The sequence below is a fragment of the Maylandia zebra genome, linkage group LG17 (genome assembly GCF_041146795.1).
Source record: "Maylandia zebra isolate NMK-2024a linkage group LG17, Mzebra_GT3a, whole genome shotgun sequence".
NCBI classification, from domain to species: Eukaryota; Metazoa; Chordata; class Actinopteri; order Cichliformes; family Cichlidae; genus Maylandia; species Maylandia zebra.
This window is the reverse complement of record NC_135183.1, coordinates 8276269-8298710: the sequence shown is the minus strand read 5'-3', so window position 1 is coordinate 8298710 and position 22442 is coordinate 8276269. Positions and strand designations below refer to the sequence as shown.

Below are 22442 nucleotides of genomic sequence, written 5' to 3'. Positions count from 1 at the left end.
TCTGCGTTTAATATGGCTTTTGTGTTGTTAACATGTTTAATGTTATGTATTTTCTTCTATTTGATCTCAAAAAGCTCCTAAAACAGTCAGCGACCACTGTTGACCTCCCTCGGCTTTTATTACCGCTAATCATTTATTTAAGCTCAGTTTTTAAAACCTTAGGATGTAACTACAGCCCAGCCCATGCAGCAGTATATGAATGACTAACCTCGTATTGTGGATGGATTATCTCAGTTGTTCTCCTGGCTGAAGTTTGGTCCTTTTACAGCATCCTGCCATGCGATTACATTTGTTCCTGACCACCGAGAACACACATTAACTTTTATCGAGTGGGAAAAAAGTTAGCTTGTTTATATTATGCTAACATAGCTGTGTCGCTAGCGGTCACGTAGCACATCATTATATACCAGCTAGCCCAACTTCAGTAACCCTACAAACGTCACTGCTGTTTAGTTTTCTGTCTTCATTTATGCTGGAAGTGATAGCAGAGCTGTACGTTTTAATTTGTTTCCAAAACCCCGCAGTCAGGACATGCTATATTGTATTTAGAAAGAAGCTAGCGAGCTAACTCCCTGCTAACTTCTAACTCCGTTAAATGTCATAAATTCCGTTTTCATGGATGCCTGGATGTTAAACTCAATTATTACACCTGGTAGAGCAGAACGCTGATCATTTTATTAAAGATGAAAGACTTTAGACAGTTTTTCAACTCTCAGTAATGCCATAGTGATCGTTTGATATATGGACCTGCAGCGGAGTTTAGACCCAGACACGGCTAGTGACGTCAGACTGAACAACCGGATAAGATATATAGAGAGATATATTAGACATTTAACACACTTTCGTTTTTCAAAGAAAAATGTGTGTGTACTTTATTCCACCTTACTACGGAGCCCCGCAGGGGACATGGGAGAAAAAAAAATTAAGACGGACTTTTGCGAGATCTCGCAAAACAAACTCGGGATCTCGCAAAACTTTTGCAAGATCTCGCAAAACAAACTCGGGATCTCGCAAACGCTTGATTGTTTGATGATCACGCTTCAGAAGCTTTGCAATTTTGAGACTGCTGCATCCCTCTGCAAGATGTCTCACTGTTTTTGACTTTTCTGAGCCTGTCAAGTCCTTCTTTTGACCCATTTTGCCAAAGGAAAGGACGTTGCCTAATAATTATGCACACCTGATATAGGGTGTTGATGTCATTAGACCACACCCCTTCTCATTACAGAGTTGCACATCACCTAATATGCTTAATTGGTAGTAGGCTTTCGAGCCTATACAGCTTGGAGTAAGACAACATGCATGAAGAGGATGATGTGGACAAAATACTCAGATACGCGAGATCTCGCAAAACTTTTGCGAGATCTCGCAAAAGTTTTAGCCGCATTCTTCCCGTTAGCTCGAAGCTAACGGGAGATCGAGACCTACTACAGCCGGGAGGAACACCACTTTCCCGGCACATCGTGCCTCGACCTCCCGGTCGGCTTCGAGCCAGCGTCCGAAGAATGCGGCTAAAAGTTTTGCAAGATCCCGAGTTTGTTTTGTGAGATCTCGCAAAACTTTTGTGAGATCCCGAGTTTGTTTTGCGAGATCTCGCAAAAGTCTGTCTTAATTTTTTTTTCTCCCATGTCCCCTGCGGGGCTCCGTACCTTACTTCACACCTACAGGGAGTGCAGAATTATTAGGCAAATGAGTATTTTGTCCACATCATCCTCTTCATGCATGTTGTCTTACTCCAAGCTGTATAGGCTCAAAAGCCTACTACCAATTAAGGTCCATCATCAAATGTGAGATTTACAAGGAGGGGAAACAGTACACCTTCTGAACAGTGTCTGGGAGGCTGTGGTTGCTGCTGCACGCAATGTTGATGGTGAACAGATCAAAACACTGACAGAATCCATGGATGGCAGGCTTTTGAGTGTCCTTGCAAAGAAAGGTGGCTATATTGGTCGCTGATTTGTTTTTGTTTTGTTTTTGAATGTCAGAAATGTATATTTGTGAATGTGGAGATGTTATATTGGTTTTACTGGTAAAAATAAATAATTGAAATGGGTATATATTTGTTTTTTGTTAAGTTGCCTAATAATTATGCACAGCAATAGTCACCTGCACACACAGATATCCCCCTAAAATAGCTAAAACTAAAAACAAACTAAAAACTACTTCCAAAAACATTCAGCTTTGATATTAATGAGTTTTTTGGGTTCATTGAGAACATGGTTGTTGTTCAATAATAACATTATTCCTCAAAAATACAACTTCCCTAATAATTCTGCACTCCCTGTAGGCATAATATACAGGGATGAACTTTGTCCCGTATGGGGCTGTTTCACTGTACAGGTCTCAGGAGAGTTACTGTACTCTCATTTTACATTGTGGGCCACATACAGCCCACTTTGATCTTAAGTGGGAGTGAAACTCCCCTTTCTGTCATTGTAAAAAACAAAATAACAAAATATTTAATTAGTGAGATATCTTAATATACAACAACAAAATGCAATTTCAACAGTGTGTCTCAATTTTTATACATGATAAAGAAAATTTGCTATAGTACATGGAAGAAACCAGTCAGCACAACTTCAATTACAAGGAAGAAATGTGGAAAAAAATAGAGGGAAAAAAGCCCTTCTATAAAACAGAATGTTTTTGTTAATTCACAGAAAGTGTCCTATTTTTTTTCACTGTGGGTCCACAAAAAGGAAAAAAATGTCTAAATTTCTATTGTAGATATCCACATATACAAAAAGTCTGAAAATATATTTAAAAGTTCAATATTTATGCCCTGCTTCACATTTTCCAGTGTTGTCCAGTGGGCTGGATTGGCATCTTTGCTGGACCAATTCTGGCCTCCGGGCCTTATGTTTGACATCCAGAGATAATAATAGAAAGTTCAAAGAGGTTTGAATCCTTCTTTATGTTTCTTTCTTTCTTTCTTTCTTTCTTTCTTTCTTTCTTTCTTTCTTTCTTTCTTTCTTTCTTTTTTACAATGCTGCAGTGCCAAACATCTGCTGAGTGGATGCTGCAGCACATGAGGATGCATTATTGTGGTCATAAAACAAATTATAAATCTGCAGCCTTTTGCCAAAACTCAGGAAGTCGACCTTATCATAAAATGTGTAATTGCTCTCATTGTTGACAAAATGTTCAGATACCTAACAACGATCATTTCCAGGCACGGGACAGGAGATGATGATAATAAAACTTCATCAGCAGAAAGACCTCACTGTGGCGAAACTGTCCGGGTGTGAGCGTGCTCATTTTTTATGCTGTGACAGCATGAGGATGACACGGAGGTGACAGTCACACCGAGGTGTCAGAGTGGTGCCATTTTCAGTCAGTGTTTTTTGTCAGCAGACATGAGAATCTGCCTTTCATTGAATATGAAGCATTTAACCTGCATTTTACAATGCAGGACAAAACAGTGTTCTTTGCATAAAAATTTTGAACTGCCTCTGCATGACTGTCCTGAGCGCTTCTAGGCTTTTCTCATTGGTCACATGAACCAGGGCCAGTGTCATGCACAGGCAATATACTGTACCTAAACATATAATTATCATATGACAGTTTAACTTGCACAGAAGGCCCTAGGCCTGCCAAGACTGATATGGGAATAGTTTATATCCAGTGACCCTGGGTATTTTATTGCAGGATATTTGCTTCGAACTTCTCGATAATGACAAGCTGAACTCCAGGACTCGATGAACTCAAGAACTATGAAAGTGTGAACCTTGGACCTGGTGACGAATTATATCTGTGGAGATAAGTACAGACATCAGAGCGCCTAAGTCGAATGAACATAAAATAAGTTTTTCAGTCACTTGTATTATTTTGTAGTCCTCTGTATGGCTGGGATTACTTTTTTTCCTTTAGTTAATATCTGAAATGTATGATTTGATACTAATTACACACAAAAAATAATTTAAATCTTTAATATCAGATTATGATAATAAAAAAAACAACAACCCTGGACTGCAGGAGAGAGAGAGAGAGGACCAGACCAGACCCTGGGTGGATCTCACCTGCCTCTTTATTTTTGTTGTTGTGTTGTCTTGTTTTGTAGCTACAGTTTTTTTATTTAACCAATGGGTAAACTGAATCTGCAAAAAGGTCTTCAACTCTGTTTTATTTATATAGCATCTAATCACAACAGTGTCACCTCAACACACTTTACTGTATATTGTAAGGTATAAACCTTACAACAATACAAAGAAAACCCCAACAATCAACTGACCTCCTATGAGCAAGCACTTGGAAAAAAAAAAACTCCCTTTTGAAAGTTTGTTCTCAGGAAGGCAAAACCCCCAAAACAAACATTTCAGTAATAACTACGTGGTAAACGTGTTTTATTTTCTTGTTCATTGATTAGAAAAGACGTAAATTTGAAAGATGATTACTCATGTTATTATTATGGTTATCATTATGTAATTATATGAACAAAGCATTATTTGAGCCTGCATAGGTTTTTCTTGGGCACTCCAGCTTTGTCCAAGAGTCAAAAGAAAGGCAAGTTGGGTTACCTGGTGATTACAAATTGGCAGTATGAGTGAATATGAGTGTGAAAGTTCATTTGTCCCTCTGTCTTAGACCAACAGCCTGTCATAGGGTATACTCTATGACAGGTGGGCTAGTATGGTGGGCCTGATTGGTCAAACATGCTGCAACTTAAGAAAACACCAGCAAATAAAAAAAAAGTTGCAAAAGCTTTAAAAAAGCTCATAAACACAATGAAAGTTTTTGAGGGCAGGCAAAAAACAAAAACCAGCTCCCATTGCGTTTTATTTAAATTTTGCTGTATTTTATGTGCTAGTGTTTTCTTAAGTTGCAGGGCAGAGTTTGATAAGTGGAAGGAACTAAATAGCTGCATGAATTGTATATGAAGACTATTGTTTGGACAGTTTGAGTCTGACAGTCATAGCATGACTTTATGCCGTGTTTAAAATATGGATATTGCTACATAGAAACTACCAAATTCTAAATTATGGGTACACACACATCGTCTATCCGAGGTCTATCTGATATTCCCATGTTGTTGTTGTTCCTGGATCAGCATGCTAATGTTGATCCAGGAACAACCTGCTGAGGTCCACTCAGGAAAAAAGAAACCAAAGTTTTTTTCTACTCTACTCTTTCTTTACTTTGTCTGCCTTTCAGAGGGGGCAACAAAGAGGAGGTGAGGAAGATCCAGGTGTTACTAAAGGACAAGATCAGAGAGGCTAAGGACAATTACAGGAGGAAGCTGGAGTGGAAACTCCAGCAGAACAGCATGAGAGAGGTGTGGAGGGGCATGAAGACCATCACTGGATTCAGGCCAACCAACAGCAGGGGAACTGAGGGAGGTGAGAATAGAGCCGACGAGTTGAATCTGTTTTTCAATAGATTCGACACCACAGTGTCTGCTCCTACCCCCACAACCTCACCTGTAGTCAGCCTGGAATCCAGAGCCACACCACTGTGCCAGCCTCTCTCTTCACATGGCGCTGTTGCCTCCTGTGAGATTCCTGACACCCCTCCCCCACCCATCACCTTCACTCAATACCAGGTTGAGATGCAAATGAGGAGACTTCACTCAGGCAAGTCTGCTGGACCAGACGGAGTGAGTCCCCTTGTCCTCAAGACCTGTGCCCCCCAGCTGTGTGGAGTCTTTCATAAACTGTTTATGCTGAGTCTGAGTCTGCAGAGGGTCCCGGTGATGTGGAAGACATCATGCCTCGTCCCTGTACCAAAGACGCCTCGTCCCAGTGGCCCCCAGGATTACAGGCCCGTGGCATTGACCTCCCACATCATGAAGACCCTGGAAAGGCTCATCCTGGACCAGCTGCGACCCATAGTAAGACCACACCTGGATCCCCTTCAGTTCGCTTATCAGCCTCGTCTCGGAACTGAGGACGCCATCATCTACCTGCTCAATCGTGTCTACACCCATCTGGTCGACTCCTTTGTCACGTGGTGTGAGCAGAATCATCTGCAGCTCAACGTGGCAAAGACCAAGGAACTGATCGTGGACTTCAGGAAGACCAGGAAACACTTGACCCCTGTTTCAATTCAGGGGGTCAGTGTTGACATTGTGGAGGACTATAAATACCTTGGAGTACACATTGACAATAAACTGGACTGGGCTAAAAACACCACAGCACTTTACAGGAAGGGCCAGAGTCGTCTCTATTTTTTGAGGCGACTGAGGTCCTTCAACATCTGCCAGAAAATGCTGAGGATTTTCTATGAGTCTGTTGTGGCCAGTGCGATCCTCTATGCTGTTGCATGCTGGGGGAGCAGGCTGAGGGTCGCAGATGCCAACAGACTTAATAAACTGATCCGTAAGGCCAGCAATGTTGTGGGGATGGAGCTGGACTCCCTCAAGGTGGTGTCGGAGAGGCGGATGCTGTCCAAGATAAAGACAATGTTGGATAACACCTCCCACCCACTCCATGACATGCTGGTCAGTCACAGGAGCTCGTTCAGTGAGAGACTGAGATTACCGAAAAGCACCACTGAACGACACAGGAAATCATTCCTGCCTGTGGCCATCTCCCTGTACAACGCATCCACTTAACACACTGTTTGCTGCTACAACTACACATGTTTCTTTTCCAACTATTTATTTATGAGTGACTTATGTATGTATGTATGTATGTATATATATGTATATATTGTACTATTCTTAGTTAGTGTATTGTCTGTCTTGTCTTAATGTTGGTTTAAAATGGAGCACTGTAACAAAAAATAATTTCCCCCAGGGATCAATAAAGTATTCTGATTCTGATTCTGATTCTTTGTGTCCCCTCTTTCTGTCTTCTCTTCTGAATTGTAAACCACATACCTGTAGGTACCTCTTTTGGTCCTCGAAATGGTATCCATACACATTACTGTGAGCGCCTAGTGCTATGAGTTCTACTAGTTAGCCATAGAGGTTCCATATGTGGGCAGCACAGTGGTGCACTTTACGTTTGTAAATGATTCTAAATTAATCCATGGATGGATGAATGGACATCTGTGTAGATTGTACTGCAGGGACAGAAATGGACTTTGCCTGATCATTTCATGGTATGCTTTTCAAACCATGTGTATTAATAGAATATACCTGAATATTAAACATCTGGAAAACAAATCCTAGTGTTTGGATAAGTGTGTCTCTGTTGTTGAGCATTACCTTCAAGAAAGCGGTGACAGTGTGAGTTTAGAAATTTCCGTCTGCATCCCTTTTTTTTGAGCATAAGTATGGTAAAAAAAAAAAACTCTTAATAACACCTGTCAACACAATTAATATTTGCACCCATTCAAGACCCTATTTATAATCAATATATAATCTGCACCCTTTTTTCCTGAACTAATGATACTTTTTTCCAATTGTGCTGCTTGAAGAGTCAAATCAGACATCCAGAGAGAGCACTACAAACTCGTAGTAGAGGTGAGAGTAAAGGAACTTATATTAGATTACAGTTTTAAGAGAATATTCACATTCATACACATTCCACAATGCAAAAAAAAGAAAAGAAGGTTAAAGGTAAAAGGAATTCAGTAAATCTCAATAAAGACTTTTATTTATGTTTTTTTGTACCAAAATAGGCAGTTAGAGCAGGGATAAATATTATATGTTAGATATAGTTCCATCTCTGTAATAGATTCTTTGCATCGGTGCTTTACTCTAACATACAGTGGCATGGTGCCCTGGCTAAAAACACACAGCCAGAGTCATACAGACAGCCCAGTTCTGTCAACACACAAACACAGTACTGATCGACCTGAATCAGTGAGGATTACAGATTTGGCCTATCTGAACATTCTGTGGAGAAACATTTAAAGCCTTTTAAAACACATGCGGTCAAAAACTGGTTGTTATTTGAAATAAAAAGCTACTCTGTTGACAGAACAGTCTTTCTATACGTCTCCAGTCTCCAGTCAGCTTGGAGAAGTCGCCTCGGGGTTGGAGGATGGAGATGGGGAGCGGGTGGCTGACAAGGTCCATACAGGTGGGGGCTGCGTCGCCAAAAGCATCTTGGGATCTCGAATGTTACGTTTGGAAAACAAGAGATTATGTTACATCGTGTTTCCGGTGAGTGTCGTTCATGACCTCAGCACTCGCGATGTTGCTCCCTGGAGAAACTGGAAATATTACACCAACGCCAATTACGTAGCAAAGGGCTCTCAAGAATGTACGCTCTAATCCGAATAACAAAATATCTATGAGGCGGATAGAGTGTAAATAATTTTTTGCAGTCATGCGACAAACTTTACAGGTGCAACCTGGATTGCAAGAAAGTGAAAATAATATTGCTCCACAGCACCTTTCAGGCCACTGAGTAGAATGCATTAAATGGCCCTTGCGATAAAGCAGATGCAATGCTAAAAAACAGATATACTCAACAACACTGCTATGATTTTTTTTGTTGTTGTTTTCGTTTTAGTTTTCAGTACAAGTAGAGTTTAGTCACGTGTTGTTAAGCTGAGCCTTGGCGACAAGCAGCAAAGCCTCTGAAAAGACTACTACAGGTAACAGATGCACTAAGCAAGCTTCACATGACCAACAGAGTCGCCATTGTTAGGTTACATGTGCTGTTAACGTGGTCACAGACTCCACTGAGTAGCTTTAACCCCATAACGCCAACTGTATCATATTTAACACATGAGTTGTGAGTTTTTTTAAACTTCTTTAAATATCATCAACCTAAAAAATGTCAGATAAAGCAAAAATTATACAGATTGAAACTCGTGTATTGATAATTCATTTCTTTTTTTTTTTCTTTTTTCATTTGTCAGAAGGAAAGGAATGGCTCAGGCTTAACAGGGTTAGGTTTGCTTCTCGTGCTGTGTGGCCTCCTAAATGAATGAAAAGCCAAACATTTCATCCTTCAATGCATAAAGTAGACATTTGTGAAATAATGAAAACAGGCTCCAAGATATAACCCTTGGATAATTATGGATGGAGTGCGGAGGTCACACATAAAGGCTTAAACTTAAAAGGGGGGTCAATGCTTAAACTTATAAATCCAGCGGGGGAAAAAGTGGATTACAGTTAAATGGTTAATCCAAACAGCAAGTTTCTCCAGAAGAGTACACTCGATACCCCTAAAATACTCATCAACGACAGTATGACGTGTTTTTTAACCTTTACCAAAAAAACCGCGTCGACCAGCTTCGTCTCAAAGCAGCTCAATCATCGCTGAGGGAAAAGCGAGTGTGTCGTGCATCACGTGCGCAGACCGGAAACACTGGGAGGGTAAAGATGCTTTTAAGAAACCAGCCCTCATTAGTGCAACTACGGTAAGAAGGAAAGCCGTAACAATGATGATTACGATCGTGATGATAGTGATGATGAAGCAGAAGATACACTGTTTAATGCTGGCGTGCGTAACTAACGTCACACTGCGCAGAGGAGGAGACACGAAGGCATGAGACAGAGAGAAGGAAGCGGAGGTGGAAGGAAAAGGCAGAGAAGCCTCTTTGAGATGAAAGCTTCTACGAAACAGACTCGATCTCGAATCTGGGCCACTGTTTGTCGAGCTGTCGAGTACAATTTTAGAACTTAAGTAATAAGAAAAATGTCTAAATTCAGTTTTATTTTATTTCTCCTAACAAACTGGAGCAGTTTATGGTTTTATTCTGACTTAAATGTTGTTGTTTTGGAGTGTTTACACAAACTACAGCTTGTACAATAATCTGTTATTTGTATCTGATTTGAACATTTTAAAGATTTTCACCATTTTCCCTTCATCTGTACTTTGTATTCCAGACAAAGTATTTATGTATCTTGTAAATTAGACGATACATTTCTACTGAAGATAAGAATTTGTGAAAAGTAACGAGCAACAGTGCAGATGACTTGACTCTGATTGGTGATTGGTTGTTCGATGGCCTTATGAGCTGCTCTATCGTGTTTACTCTTTGGCTGTAAATTGCAGTGAGCTGCCTGATAAATATGACCTTGTCTCTACTCACCATGGAGAACTGTGAGTTATATTAAAAATATTTCTCAGAAATGTGATAAATGCAGGCCCAGAGCTCCAAACGTACTCCATCATCAATATGAGGCAGTTTGTTTTTGATCTTTTAATAGCAAACTACTGATAGAGGGCTTTGCACTTTATTTATTTGAATTTAATCTTCGTTTGTTATCGGATCGAGAACTGCTGCTTCTTAATATAATTATTATTATGTCACACATTGCTTACAGATTAAATGATTAATATATTCTTGCTACATCTCTAAACAGTATTTGTTTTGATGCCAAAATTCTGCGGCGTATTGAAAATTTTATAATGATTTTCACCTCATATCTAAAGTCTGTGGATAGTCAAAGGAAGAAAGGGAATGAAAGGATTGAGGATTGAGAAAAAACATGAATAAGAAACTGTAAACAAGAGTGATGCTATGAGGAGAGACAGACAGAGAGGGAAGGAGATCAAGATTTTGTCCCAAAAACATGCTCTTAAAGCTACAGCGTGCAAAAATCTGCCTCTTGGTGACAATATAATCATTACAAACCCATACATGAATGCATTACCCTTCGTTAATATGAAAACAACAACGACAACAACAATAAGAAGAACAATAATGAAATCAAATCAGATAATGGTACATGTCGCCTTGATTTAAACCACCTCCTTAAACATTAAGGAACTGAGCCGTAGGAAGATCCACCAATAGGCTGCTGGACAGACATGAGCTCCTCCCACTTCAGGAAGCAGCAGTCCCAGATAGTCCCAGCCTCGTCCCACTGAATGTGCTTATGTAAATGTGTCAATGCATGTAGTGATGTGCGTGCATAAGAAAAAGAGAGCAAGGAAGCAGGCTGATAATAGAAAATTAGACAAGAAGGAAGTGTGCAGAGAGGCTGATGTTTGTGTGTGTGTGTGTGTGTGTGTGTGTGAGTGAGTATGTTGTATATGGGTATTTATTCAGAGTCGCTCCTTGGTGGGAACCCAGATGTAAGGACCAGACTGCTCCTCGATGATTTGCTTCACCTGCGAATACACTTCCTCTAGAGTTGAGCCCTGGACGATTGCTGCAAGAGAGAGAGAGAAAAATATTAAAGATTAAAAGATGTGTTTAAATCAAATAATGTGACACACAGGAAGAAAATAGTTACTGTAGATGGATGGATGGCCAAATATTCTCTTCAGGTGTTGGTAAAGATCAAAACCTGAGCTAAATGAGATTTTATGGACCAAAAACACAATCCCACATGTATAATAGCTTAGCTTTAAAACTACTCGACGTGTGTAAATATGTGAATAAATCACAGCTTGCCAACAACTTTATCAGCATTAAAGGTGACAATATGCCAGTGTGGTTCACAGCTTGCCCCTGCTGCATGTTTAACAGTTTCTCCAAGCTGCCTCCTCCACAGATTCTCCTCAAACACAAAAATAAACTTGATCACATTTTCACTTACACCTCAAAGCATACTAATCTTTGATCAAAAAAAGTTGAGCAGATATGGAAAATGTTAGTTTTACCCTACTTTCCAAAGTTATACAGCTCATGTGTACAGTTTTCTTTTCAAAGTGTATAACCGCCACAGGTGAGACTTTACTGTACAGTATTTATCATACACTCACAATATCCTGATATTATTAGGGCAAAATATTTCTGCAGTGATTTAGTAGTAGCAGTGACTCTGGAGGCAGTCCAGATGTGCACATGGAGACAACCTTGAGGGGGGAGATTTAAAGGTATGTGTTTTGTTTAGGTGACTCACCAGTGAAGTACTCTGTGAACTCCTGCTCCAGTTTCACAGCTCTGTCGTAGGCCTTCCTTGCCTGCTCCTCACTGAGACGCTTATTCATCTCTCTGCAGAAAGAGACTACAGTTATTTTTCTGTAAAAAAAAACAAACCATTAGACCCTATGCAAAAATAGCCCTACTGATATTTTCGTAAAGTTCAGCAGTGTTAAGATGACTCAGTGACTTTTAGAAAACGGAAAGTGATGAGTGAACAAAAGTAAAGGAACATATAAGCAAAAAAGAAGCTGGGCTTCACATTTATTTAAATGAGTGAAGTTTAGCCCTCATTTAAAATAATATAGGCAACATTCTCACTGTAGAGGCGTTTGACTTATTGCATATTGTATAAAAATACTGTCAACCGGCAGCAGTACCCATCAGCCGTCCAGTAAACTCACTACGGCTCAGGGGTAAAAATGAAGTTCACTGAGTTTTTTCCCTAATAAATGCAGCTACACATTTTTTAATGGAAAATGAGAAAAAAGTACCTTCATGAGAGGTATTTCATCAGTATGACATAAAAGCAGAACTTTTGAGAATTAATATTTGTCATGTCAACCTTGAACCGTCTCTTAGAACATTTTTGTGGCACTTATTTAGAGAAGTTATACAATGTTACTGGCTTTGTTTATGTTGCTGATAGTTTTTACTTATAAGATGCTTATAGGATGCTATACTTATCATATTTTTAACCTTTCCATTTGATTACTTGAGCTTTGAAAGAACAGATGATAAAACAGTGCAAGACAGATGCTCAGATTGTCTTTGAACAGTTATGTTGTGTCACTTACAAAATGTTGTCGACACTGAGTGGTCTAATGAGGATAGCGATGGGATGGAGGCCTGCCATCTGGAGACGCTTTATCGCGTTCCCTGATACATCCAGTATGCAGTGCTTGCCCTGTGGGAGAGACACGGAGTCAGACATTCTTTCTTCCCATACCCTCGCTCTCTTTTTCCCATTGATCGTGTCTCTGTCTCACCTTGTCAGCGACCTCTTTGACAGACTGTATGCTGGTTCCATACAGATGGTTGTTATACTGTCCAGCCTCGATGAACTTGTGCTCCTGAATCTCTCGCTCCATGAGCTCTCTGGAGGACATGAAGTGGTAATCTCTGCCATCCACCTCGTAGTCTCTCCGTGGCCGTGTTGTGTCTAAAGATCAGAATTTACACAGACTCAGGCAAAGAAATAAAATATCTTAGTGTGCAGTATCCTGCTCATGAGCACCTTAGTGCACATATTAGCCTAAAACATTAAGATTAAAAAGCAAAAACACAACATTATGTCGCATTAGGGACTCATCTGTCTTCAGGGTAGGACATCCATTTTTTGGGGGTTTGGGAGTCTCATAAAAATGTTTGTCAGTTTTTTTCTAATCTAAAAAACTGAATGAGGCAAACGTGACCCTTCACTGAGCTCATAAAAAATGTATTAAAATTAGGCATGACTTTGCGATTTTGATTTATTGCCTCAAGGTCATAAGGTTTGCAAAGCTCCAGTAACTGTTGCAGGTTTCTACTGGGATTTATAATGAACTAAAGGCACTCACGTGGGACGCAGGAGCCAAACTTGTCAGGGAACTCGGAGATGAGGTCATCGTTAACCCGATCTTTCATTGGTCCAAGCACGATGACTGGCCGTGTGTAATTAACTGAGAATTGACAAAAAAAAAAAAAAAAAAAACAGGTTCCGTCAACGTGTAAAATCCACTCCTCTGGAGTGTCTTTGAAGGATTCACAGTTTTAAAAAACTTATACCAGCCCTTTAACGCTGCCTGTCTGAAATCAGTCATTTTTACCTTAAGTCACCTCACTCAAAAGAAAAAAAAACTGGAAAGCGTGCATCAAGAGGACCCTAAAATCTATAAAAATTTTAATGCAGCTTGCTCCAGATGATTTATTTAATACAGCTAGGAAGTTTGTAATGACTGACCCACCGCTGCTTCAGTGGGATTTAAGCAAGCTACAGAAAGGTTCTCCAACTACCGGTCGACTGTTTTTTTTCTAAAATAATGAATTCTTACAAACTCAATTAATTACTTCCCCCAGGCATGTTTAAAGATGTTACAAAGTACTCTGCTTTAGTAATACATTGTCTAAGATGTGTTGATTCTTAAAGCTACATCAACTGATTTAAATGGTTTGAAGTTTTAGATTTTTTTGCAACGGCCTCGGATTCGCTTCAAAAATGCTGTTTGCAGGTAAACACTAAACAAACACAGCGAGCACTTTCAACACAATTTCCCTGTCAAAATGACAAATTCTTTCCAATGAGAAATGATAAAGATTGAAACACAGTTTTGAGTAGAGAAGCACTTTAATTTACCTACATAAGCTAAGCTAACACACATGAAAAACAACAACAAACCGAGGAGGAAAGGGAAGCCACTGACCTTCATGCTGCATGACAGGCTGGTAGGTGAGAAGGATCTCCTCCTGACCGGCTGTTTAAACAAACACAAATGAAGGACACATTAAAAGGACCAACACTTGACAACATATCATGCCCTGATTTCTACTTTTGGAAAAAGAGTTCTTCAACAGCTCTGGAAAAGCAGGCTGCAGAAGCAGAGAAATGTAAACTGTACACACAAAGACATGCACGTAAAACTAAAGTAAACCATAGCACACAATTACGCGTGACACACCCACAAGCACACACAGAGGAAAACCTACAGCCCAGCAGCTACATCAAGCAGGTGATGAACTGAGAGGCAAAGTTTAAAAGATCAAGAACAGAGTGAAGAAGAAAAGTACATTTAGGAGAGAGAGAGAGAGAGAGAGAGGGGACAGAGGAGGGGCTAGACTTACAGGAACTACTCTCATTATCACTGGTGCCAGAGTATACCAGCTCTGGAAGGACAAGACAGGTCAGAGTCAACACACACACACACACACATATATATATGAACACACATACAACACACACACACATATGTAAACACATGTACAAACTTGCATTCACTGTCGTGGTTTCACTTTTCAAAACAGAATTCCATCCATCCAGTTTCTATATGTGTGTTTCACTGTAATATCTCAATTATAACATCTACTGCTTAATACACAAGGAAAAGTACAACAATGCTCAGAGAACTCAGTCAAACTGTACACCAGTTGCATTTTTTCTGATATAATAAAGGGCAATTTCTAAGGTTTACTCCAAAACTGTTTTTCCAATGTCTCAGATTAAATGGGGCTATTGTAAGGGCACCTTTGAGCAGGATCTATATCTACGTATAAATTGACTTCTTTCCTTACATCTGCAAATTAAACACAGACTAGTACACACATGGTGTTATATATATTTGTGTAAATTAGTGATTTTTTAATATTTTGCTTTTTTGATTTGATTTTGCAATTTGTGTTTTAAGTAACAAAAGAAAAAAAAGGGTTTTTTTCTAGCATTACTGAAACAAAGACATTTTGTAATGTAATAAGTAAAACACAAATAATATCTCAATTATGTTTGTACATTTTCGTTTTTTAGCATAAAAAATAATGAAAACCATGACCGAATTAGAACGCTGATTATTTTATCTTACTAATTCAATGTGTACAGCACCAATTCACAACAACAGTCACTTCAAATAGCTTCATACTATAAGATAAAGAGCGTAAAATATTAAAAAAGCAGTCCCAACAATCTTACAAATATCTGTCATGATAAGAGAGCTATTTAAAAAAATATTTCCCTATAAACTATAAGGAGGCATAACAGACTCCAATGAGCCCGTTTAGTTCGCTCTGCTCGTTTGAGGGTTAGAAAATGATGTGCAATAGTTTCACAGCTAACTCATGACGAAGCTAGAAAAGTTTAGAGATTGAGCAATTTAATGGGCAATTAAATTGAATAAAAAATTCAGGAGATTACCATGCATATTTTAAGTTGTCTTGCACTTTTTCTGAGGGAGCCTGTCTGTGCTTATTTATAGACTCTAACTAAATTATCAATGTTGTAGCTTTTGGAAATTAACACAAACCTTTATTATCAAGAACCATCAAATATGGGCAAGTTCCACATTTCAGATGCCAGTATTAATTTTCTAATAGCTTTTACTTGCTGTAAATATTCATACTGGACATTTAAATGCGCCTTCTTGATGCATAAAAGTAAAACAATCCAGACCTCTTCTGTGCAAATGCACATTTGGACATTTAGCTGAACATAACTTATTCCAAAGTTGACACTTTTTTTTAACTTTGTAAAGTAAATTTTAAGGACGACTTACTTTAAGGTAGACTTGTACTGAACAACTGGTTTTTGGAGTACTGCTCCAGACTTTGTATGTTAGGTGTGTAATGAACTCTATATTTAATTGCACCCTATTACTTCTCCTCCAACTGGAAACTTAACAGAGTTTAGGTCTGGTCAGGTTTGAGAAAAGGTGGAATCATATGTGCTGACCAGCAGGTGTCGCTGAGAGAGAGAATACCTACCTTTATCATCCTGATCCTACAAAGACAAAGAGAGACGGAGAGAGACAGAGAGGGGGGGGTGGGGGTGGGAGGGGGTGGTGGTAAAGACACAATTAATTATCATATTGAAAATTATTCCAGGAGTATCTTGACTATTATCAACAGAAGCCTATTTGAAAGCTTTGAGCTCTCTACTGCGAACGCATATACCCAAAGTTTTAGAGAGCAAGAATAATTACAGTGTTAGTGCAGCAGGGTGTGTGTGTGTGTGTGTGTGTGTGTGTGTGTGTGTGTGTGTGTGTGTGTGTGTGTGTGTGTGTGTGTGTGTGTGTGTGTGTGTGCATGCTTCGCAATTTTTAATTATCATCTCTTCACCACACGGAGCTGCTGATTGCAGCGTTGCTGATTCAAACAGTGTGAAGAAAACAGAAGAAGGGTGAGAGTGTGCGCTGACAACACGGTGATATCAACAGCATGTGTTAAACCTGTGCTCAGCATCACACTGTGTAAAGTGTGAATAAAGTCACATTGTTGCCTCACCTATGAACTCAGACTGAAACTTTTCTACGTCACAAATATCTAATTAAAAAATGGAGAGAAAGCTGCCACTCTCTCTGTAGTTTGACTTTGAATTAAGGTTTCCCCCTGCAATTCTTTATCTACTAACAGGTGGTGTGGCTGTCACTAACAGGGGCAATGCAGCCAACCCAGTCACTGACTGAACTACAAATCAAATGCGATTTAAAGGCTCCATAAAGAATAGATTTTTTAATTCTAGTGCCAATTAAGAACTTAAACTTTATTAAAGTAATGCCAGATGCCAGAAAAATTGTTCATTGTTCATAAACAGACAACCTATCAAATAACACAAGGTTAAACTAAATCGATATCAGCAACAGTAGCACTCATGATTGCCTGTAGCTCTCTCTGAAAAGCGACCTTTATTGTCTCTGTCATTTACTAATCAATCCAGCAATCAGTTTCAGCTGTTGTTGCACTTCCCCTTATTATCTGTTATAGCTACGATAGGTGTGTACTGTTGGAAATTTTAGATGTTTGCATTAATCATGACCAAAGGTTTAAATAGTGACACAGCTGACCTCAGCCTGAAGCAGCTTTAGTTACAGCCTTTTTTTTTTTTGCTTTGCATTCTGAAAATTTCCTTTAAGTCCTGGAATAAAATGAATCAGCTGGAAATGAGCAATAACAGTCCTTATTGAGTTTTGGTAAAGTTCAGGAATAGCAATCCCTCATGTAGTTTTGCGATAAAGTCATGGTTTTCGGTAAAAATGCCAAGTTTAACATTGCTGTGGTTTGAAGAAACCATAGATTGTTGTTCGAACACAGCAGGCAATCAGATGACTTTAATTTTGTTGTTTTAACACCCAGCCTCCTTTCTTTGTGGATTTTATCACATCAAAATAGCATCACGCTGCTTCTATCAACACTACCAACAGAAAATCATTGTGATTGTTATATCCACTAGATATAGGTGTTGTCTCGTGAGAGTAAAAGCAAATGTTTGATGCGACTGGAGGAAATAACAAGCTGTTGTGCCTCTCGATTGAGCCTGCCTGTAGTGGAGCACAAAATAGCTTTTAGATGTTTACTGACACTCTACACATCTGTACTATTTTAAGCTCACACATGTGACCTTATAACAGCATGATAAAGTTGCTGTTTGTGCTTCAAATGTTGCTGAAGCCTTTAGAGAGAAAACCATTCTCTGTCATATGGAGACTATCTCTCCACTCCGTTACATAAGTTCGGGGTATGACCCCCCCCACATATGGAATATGTGGAGAGAGTCTCTCACTCAGAGAACCAAGGTTACAGCGTAACCGTACTTTCTCTGCAATTACCCTGCGCACAAAATATTTAACACAAGTACAGCCTGACGTTGTGCCTTCTCTGTAATCAGATTCAATTAATCATTTAAAAAACAAACAACAAAAAAACCCCATCATATTTTGGTGGTGTCTACCTTCAGCTGTCAATCTACCAACTGTCAGAAAACAACCAACCAACTGCTTTGTTTCATCTGACCTACAGTTCTTAAACCAACACAATATCCACCTTACTGCTCAAAGTAAGAAAAAAATTAAAATAAGACATTTAATGTCATGTTTTTTCAAAACAGTAAAGAGCTCAAGCTTTGCTTTTTACTTCTTTTGACATTTTACTGTTATGTTCAACACCTTGAATTAAAGTATACTGGTTTGAGAACTGGTTTGAGTTTTAAGATTTATGACAAACATTCATACTCACTGATCTGTCCTGAGACCTGCTCACTCTGACTGTCTTTAACCTCGACCTCTCCTTCTTTTCTGCCCTGTGAATAAAGCAAAAGACAGGTGCAAACGTTAGGAGGCATGCAGAGAGAGGATGAAAAAAATATGAACAGCGAATCAGCTCAATTAACACCCTGAAACTGTAAAACTAATTTAACGTCACAACGAGTGTCTCAGGTTGTTATGGATCTGAAAGAATGATTCGAACAAAGCCACAAAATATTGTTTCATCTGAAAAGTAATTTTGCAGCTTACTTTATTGGAATGTTGAAACTGTATATCTTTAAGCATCAGTATGAGATTACGGGGGTTTAAAATAGCACTGAGAGGAAGCAGAGGGAATTTTGTGCACTTATCCAGATGTTATGTAAGTTGACAGCGAAGAGCTGATTGCATGGTCGTGTCCATTAATCTAAATGGGCTGTGATCACCTTAAAACAGGTGCAAAGGAATAAAAGACCGAGACGGCATCGAAACACCCCAGCATACTCGGGTGTAGAAGGCATTTCCTCCCTGTGAAGGTTTCACTTGCTCCTGCTGTGGGGACATTTTTGTCTCCTGTGTTTAAATTTAGCTTTGTCACTTCCTGTGCAGGACCATTTCCTGCTGGCGATCACATCCAACTCTAGAATTTCAAATAAGCTGAATCTCTGGGACCTGTTTCTCTGCTGCTTAGCTTTCTTTTTTAATTTAAAAAAGCCAGATGTGTCTTTGTAAAAAGTCTTATGTAATACAGCTTTTAGCCCCCTGATGTCTGTAAACAGCTCGACAACTGTCATTGACAAACCAGCAATAACGTAGTGAATAAAAAAGAACATCGCAATGATAACTAAAGATATATTCTGGGTTATCCTGTTCTTTGAATGCTGACATCTTTATAAGAGCATGCTTACAATTAACTTTATCTCTAAAAAATGTCCTCGGAAAAAGGCATGAGGAAAAAAACAGAGCAGGTGAGCAGAAAGAGGAGAAGAAGCAAGATTAAAAAAAGAAGAAAAGCAGCAGACGAGAGGAAAAGGAGTCGAAGTTAAAGAGGAGTAGAATAAAGAGACCTCCATGGAAAAGAAGAGAGGAGAGCAGCAGGAGGGATGATTGAATACAGTTATATCAGAGGCTGAACACAGCTTACATTAAAAGACTGACTGAACTTTAATAATTACCTTTCATCATAACACTAATGCTAATAGCGCATAATCCAGCTTATCATTTTTAATATCCTGCAGACAGATAAATTGTAAAATCTAAATCTCTGGCAGACATATTCTAACATCTTTAACAATTTTCAAACTACAGCCTGTAATATATGAATTTCTATTACTTCTGTTTCTAGGCTGTTTTTTTAAACTATAACACAGTTATCTACGTAGCCCTAATGCTCAAGCCTCTGCTTTAACACCTCAGTCTATTAATACCTCTCTGTCAAACCCATATGTGACAATCTGCTCATTTCACTCACTCCTACTCTTCCTTGCCACCTTGAATGCTGTTCTTCTTTCCTCTCTAACACTCCTTCACTTTCCTTCCTTACACCCCATCACTTTCCACATCCCTCTGCCCCTGGTCATCGCCTCCCTCTGTGTCACGGATGGTAAAACGACTCGTCTTAAATTGTCTTCTCCTTGCACCTCAGAAATCTAACATCTGTCTGTCACCTCGTCCAGGGCGAAACAAGTGGAGAAGGTAGAAGGAAGGAAAGTTGGCATATATTTCCGCCACAGGATTACATTCAGCAGATTCTTCGTAATGATGATGCTCGCAGTGATATGAGTCAACACAAAAACGACACTCTGGTGTAAAGACTGAAGCTAATTTGAAAATGAATCTCCGACCACGGATGCTGTCCCCAGGAAACAGCTGCCAAGCTGTCTGTATTTTAAACAGCACGGAGCTGAAATCCAGCGTCAAATTAAGTCAGAATGGGATGACACATTGAAACTAAGTAGATTTTTTTCTCTGTCTTTTTTATTTTGAGCCACAACAAACAAATAAAAGAAAAACCCATTTAGTAAATCATGAAAAGAAGATACACAGTCTTCCACCTTGATATTCCTCATGGAAAGGTGCCAATGTGAACAAACACTGTGGACGAACACATTTGTTTGTTTTCTTATTAGTCTTCTTAGTTTTCTAATTTAATTTTGTGAAGGTTTATGGTTGACTCCAGGGTCTGCTGTATAGTGGCCTATCACAATAAGCCTGGACAGACTTGTATTATAATAATCCTCATCCTAATGAAATGACTGAAGACCACACTGACGCTCATTTTGGTCTGGACTGTTTTCATTTGATTTAATCTGTATGTGTGAAAAACTTAATAATACTTCATTTTAAAGCCTTCTGAAAAGAGTCAGATTCAGATTTCTAACAGATGAACAGAAAGAAAATATAAGTGTAAAAGTTATCATTCAATATTTGTATTGAACAAAGATTCAAATGTGAACATTTTTAGCTGATAGCAACAACTCAAAACTAGATTTGAGGGAATGGGCGGACTTGACTTTAACGCTTCTACTTTAGTTAATAAAACAAAAATCAATAAAACCATCCACCCACTCCCATCTGAAACCCTTTGAACTCTGACCTCCGGCGGCTGGGGATGACCCCGACTTCCGGGCAGTTTGGGGGCGGGGGGCTGAGGTGACGGGCGGGCCACCACTCCTCTTCGCTGGCGCTGCTCACGTGGAGGATATCCCCAAAATGAAAGGGCAGGGCCTGATTGGGCGCGCTCAGATCCGAAGCACTTCCATCATAGTCAAACAAGGCCCTGCAGGGGGACAGAAAACAAATGACGCATGCAGTTACACGCTCAGCTTCAGCGCGACAAGCCATTCTGCTGGAGGACAGGTTAGTTGATGACATATACATTTCATTTTGAAGTTTGAAACTAGATTTCTTTTCTCTAAACAGATAGAAAGACGTGCTGGAATAAATACAAGATGAAAAACAGCTGAGAACTGTTTTTCTACACAACAAATTATTTTTTTAATTACTAATTTATGACCTTGTCTTGGAGCACATGGCACCGCGTATGTGTCTGAAGTTGTGCACATCTGTCTGTGTGAGTGTCACTGTGTATGTGTGTGCAGTAGTCCGTCTCTGTGACCACAGAGATGCAAACCCATCCAGAGGGAAAAGACCTGGGAAAGTAGGCCAGCGTGTGTGTGTGTGTGTGTGTGTGTGTGTGCAAAGGAAGTAGAGCTGAAATAACCAACATCCCCTAAAGTCCCTACTGCCTTCATCAATAAAACAGAACAGAGACAGAGAAGGAGAAACAGAAGAAAATTAGACAGAGAGGTAGACACAGACAGGCCAACAGAGAGCCTGACATTTGTACAAAAACACAGCACTTCGTGCTTTTTTAACGATACATCAAGATGATAAAAGAAAAGACTTGAGTGCTTTAATTTTAGGTGGAGGCTAAAAACTGACAGCCTGCATTAGTATTACTGTAATATAAGTTAACAGGCGCTGTCTACCAGGACTGCGAGCAGGGCAGAAGGATTGCAGGTGAATTCACTAAAGTGTTCAGGGTGACGCTGATTAGCTGCAACAGCACAAAAGCTTTAGTTAAGCTGCTCTGTTGGTGACAGCGATAATTAGATTAGATTAAACCTGAAGCCGGTTTAAACTGTGTACAGTAATCATCAAACACAATATGTTGCCTGTGACAATGATGGTAGCACGATGCTGTGATACTTGATATTTACTGCAAGACAACCACTTATTATAGACGTATAATTATATAAACCTCTGTATAAACATTTTTACAGGCAGTCATATTTTTTAATGCTAAGCTGTGGTCATGATAGGTTATGGAAGTATAGAAACTGACCACTCACTATTATATTTATGATAAGCATGAACTCATTTTGATCTTTGTAGGAAAAATCAGAAGAAACTCTACAAAAGTGTTTAAAAAATGATTTTAGTAGACCACATGCAGCCTATAGATCTGTTGTAATGGGAGCTACTGTACAGTGAGATATTTAGATATGTTCCCATAAAGTCAAAGGA

General features: G+C 39.3%; 1 protein-coding gene across 13 annotated transcripts in view; it reads right to left on the bottom strand.

The window, feature by feature from the left end:
• Positions 1–7508: 7508 nt before the first annotated feature.
• Positions 7509–22442, bottom strand: part of LOC101468517 (discs large homolog 1-like protein) — a 112651-nt gene continuing 97717 nt past the window's right edge. For 12 of the 13 annotated variants that reach the window (XM_004562104.2, XM_076876219.1, XM_004562105.2 and 9 more), the window contains 10 exons: positions 21010–21192; positions 18406–18469; positions 16159–16174; positions 14533–14574; positions 14115–14165; positions 13272–13373; positions 12702–12874; positions 12510–12619; positions 11693–11784; positions 7509–10996 (listed from right to left, as the gene is read on the bottom strand). In XM_004562104.2, the coding sequence (XP_004562161.1) occupies positions 10890–10996; positions 11693–11784; positions 12510–12619; positions 12702–12874; positions 13272–13373; positions 14115–14165; positions 14533–14574; positions 16159–16174; positions 18406–18469; positions 21010–21192 (940 nt within the window). In that variant the 3' untranslated portion in view covers positions 7509–10889. The remainder of the gene's footprint in view (positions 10997–11692; positions 11785–12509; positions 12620–12701; positions 12875–13271; positions 13374–14114; positions 14166–14532; positions 14575–16158; positions 16175–18405; positions 18470–21009; positions 21193–22442) is intronic. The other variant, XM_076876218.1, reaches the window with a different exon arrangement.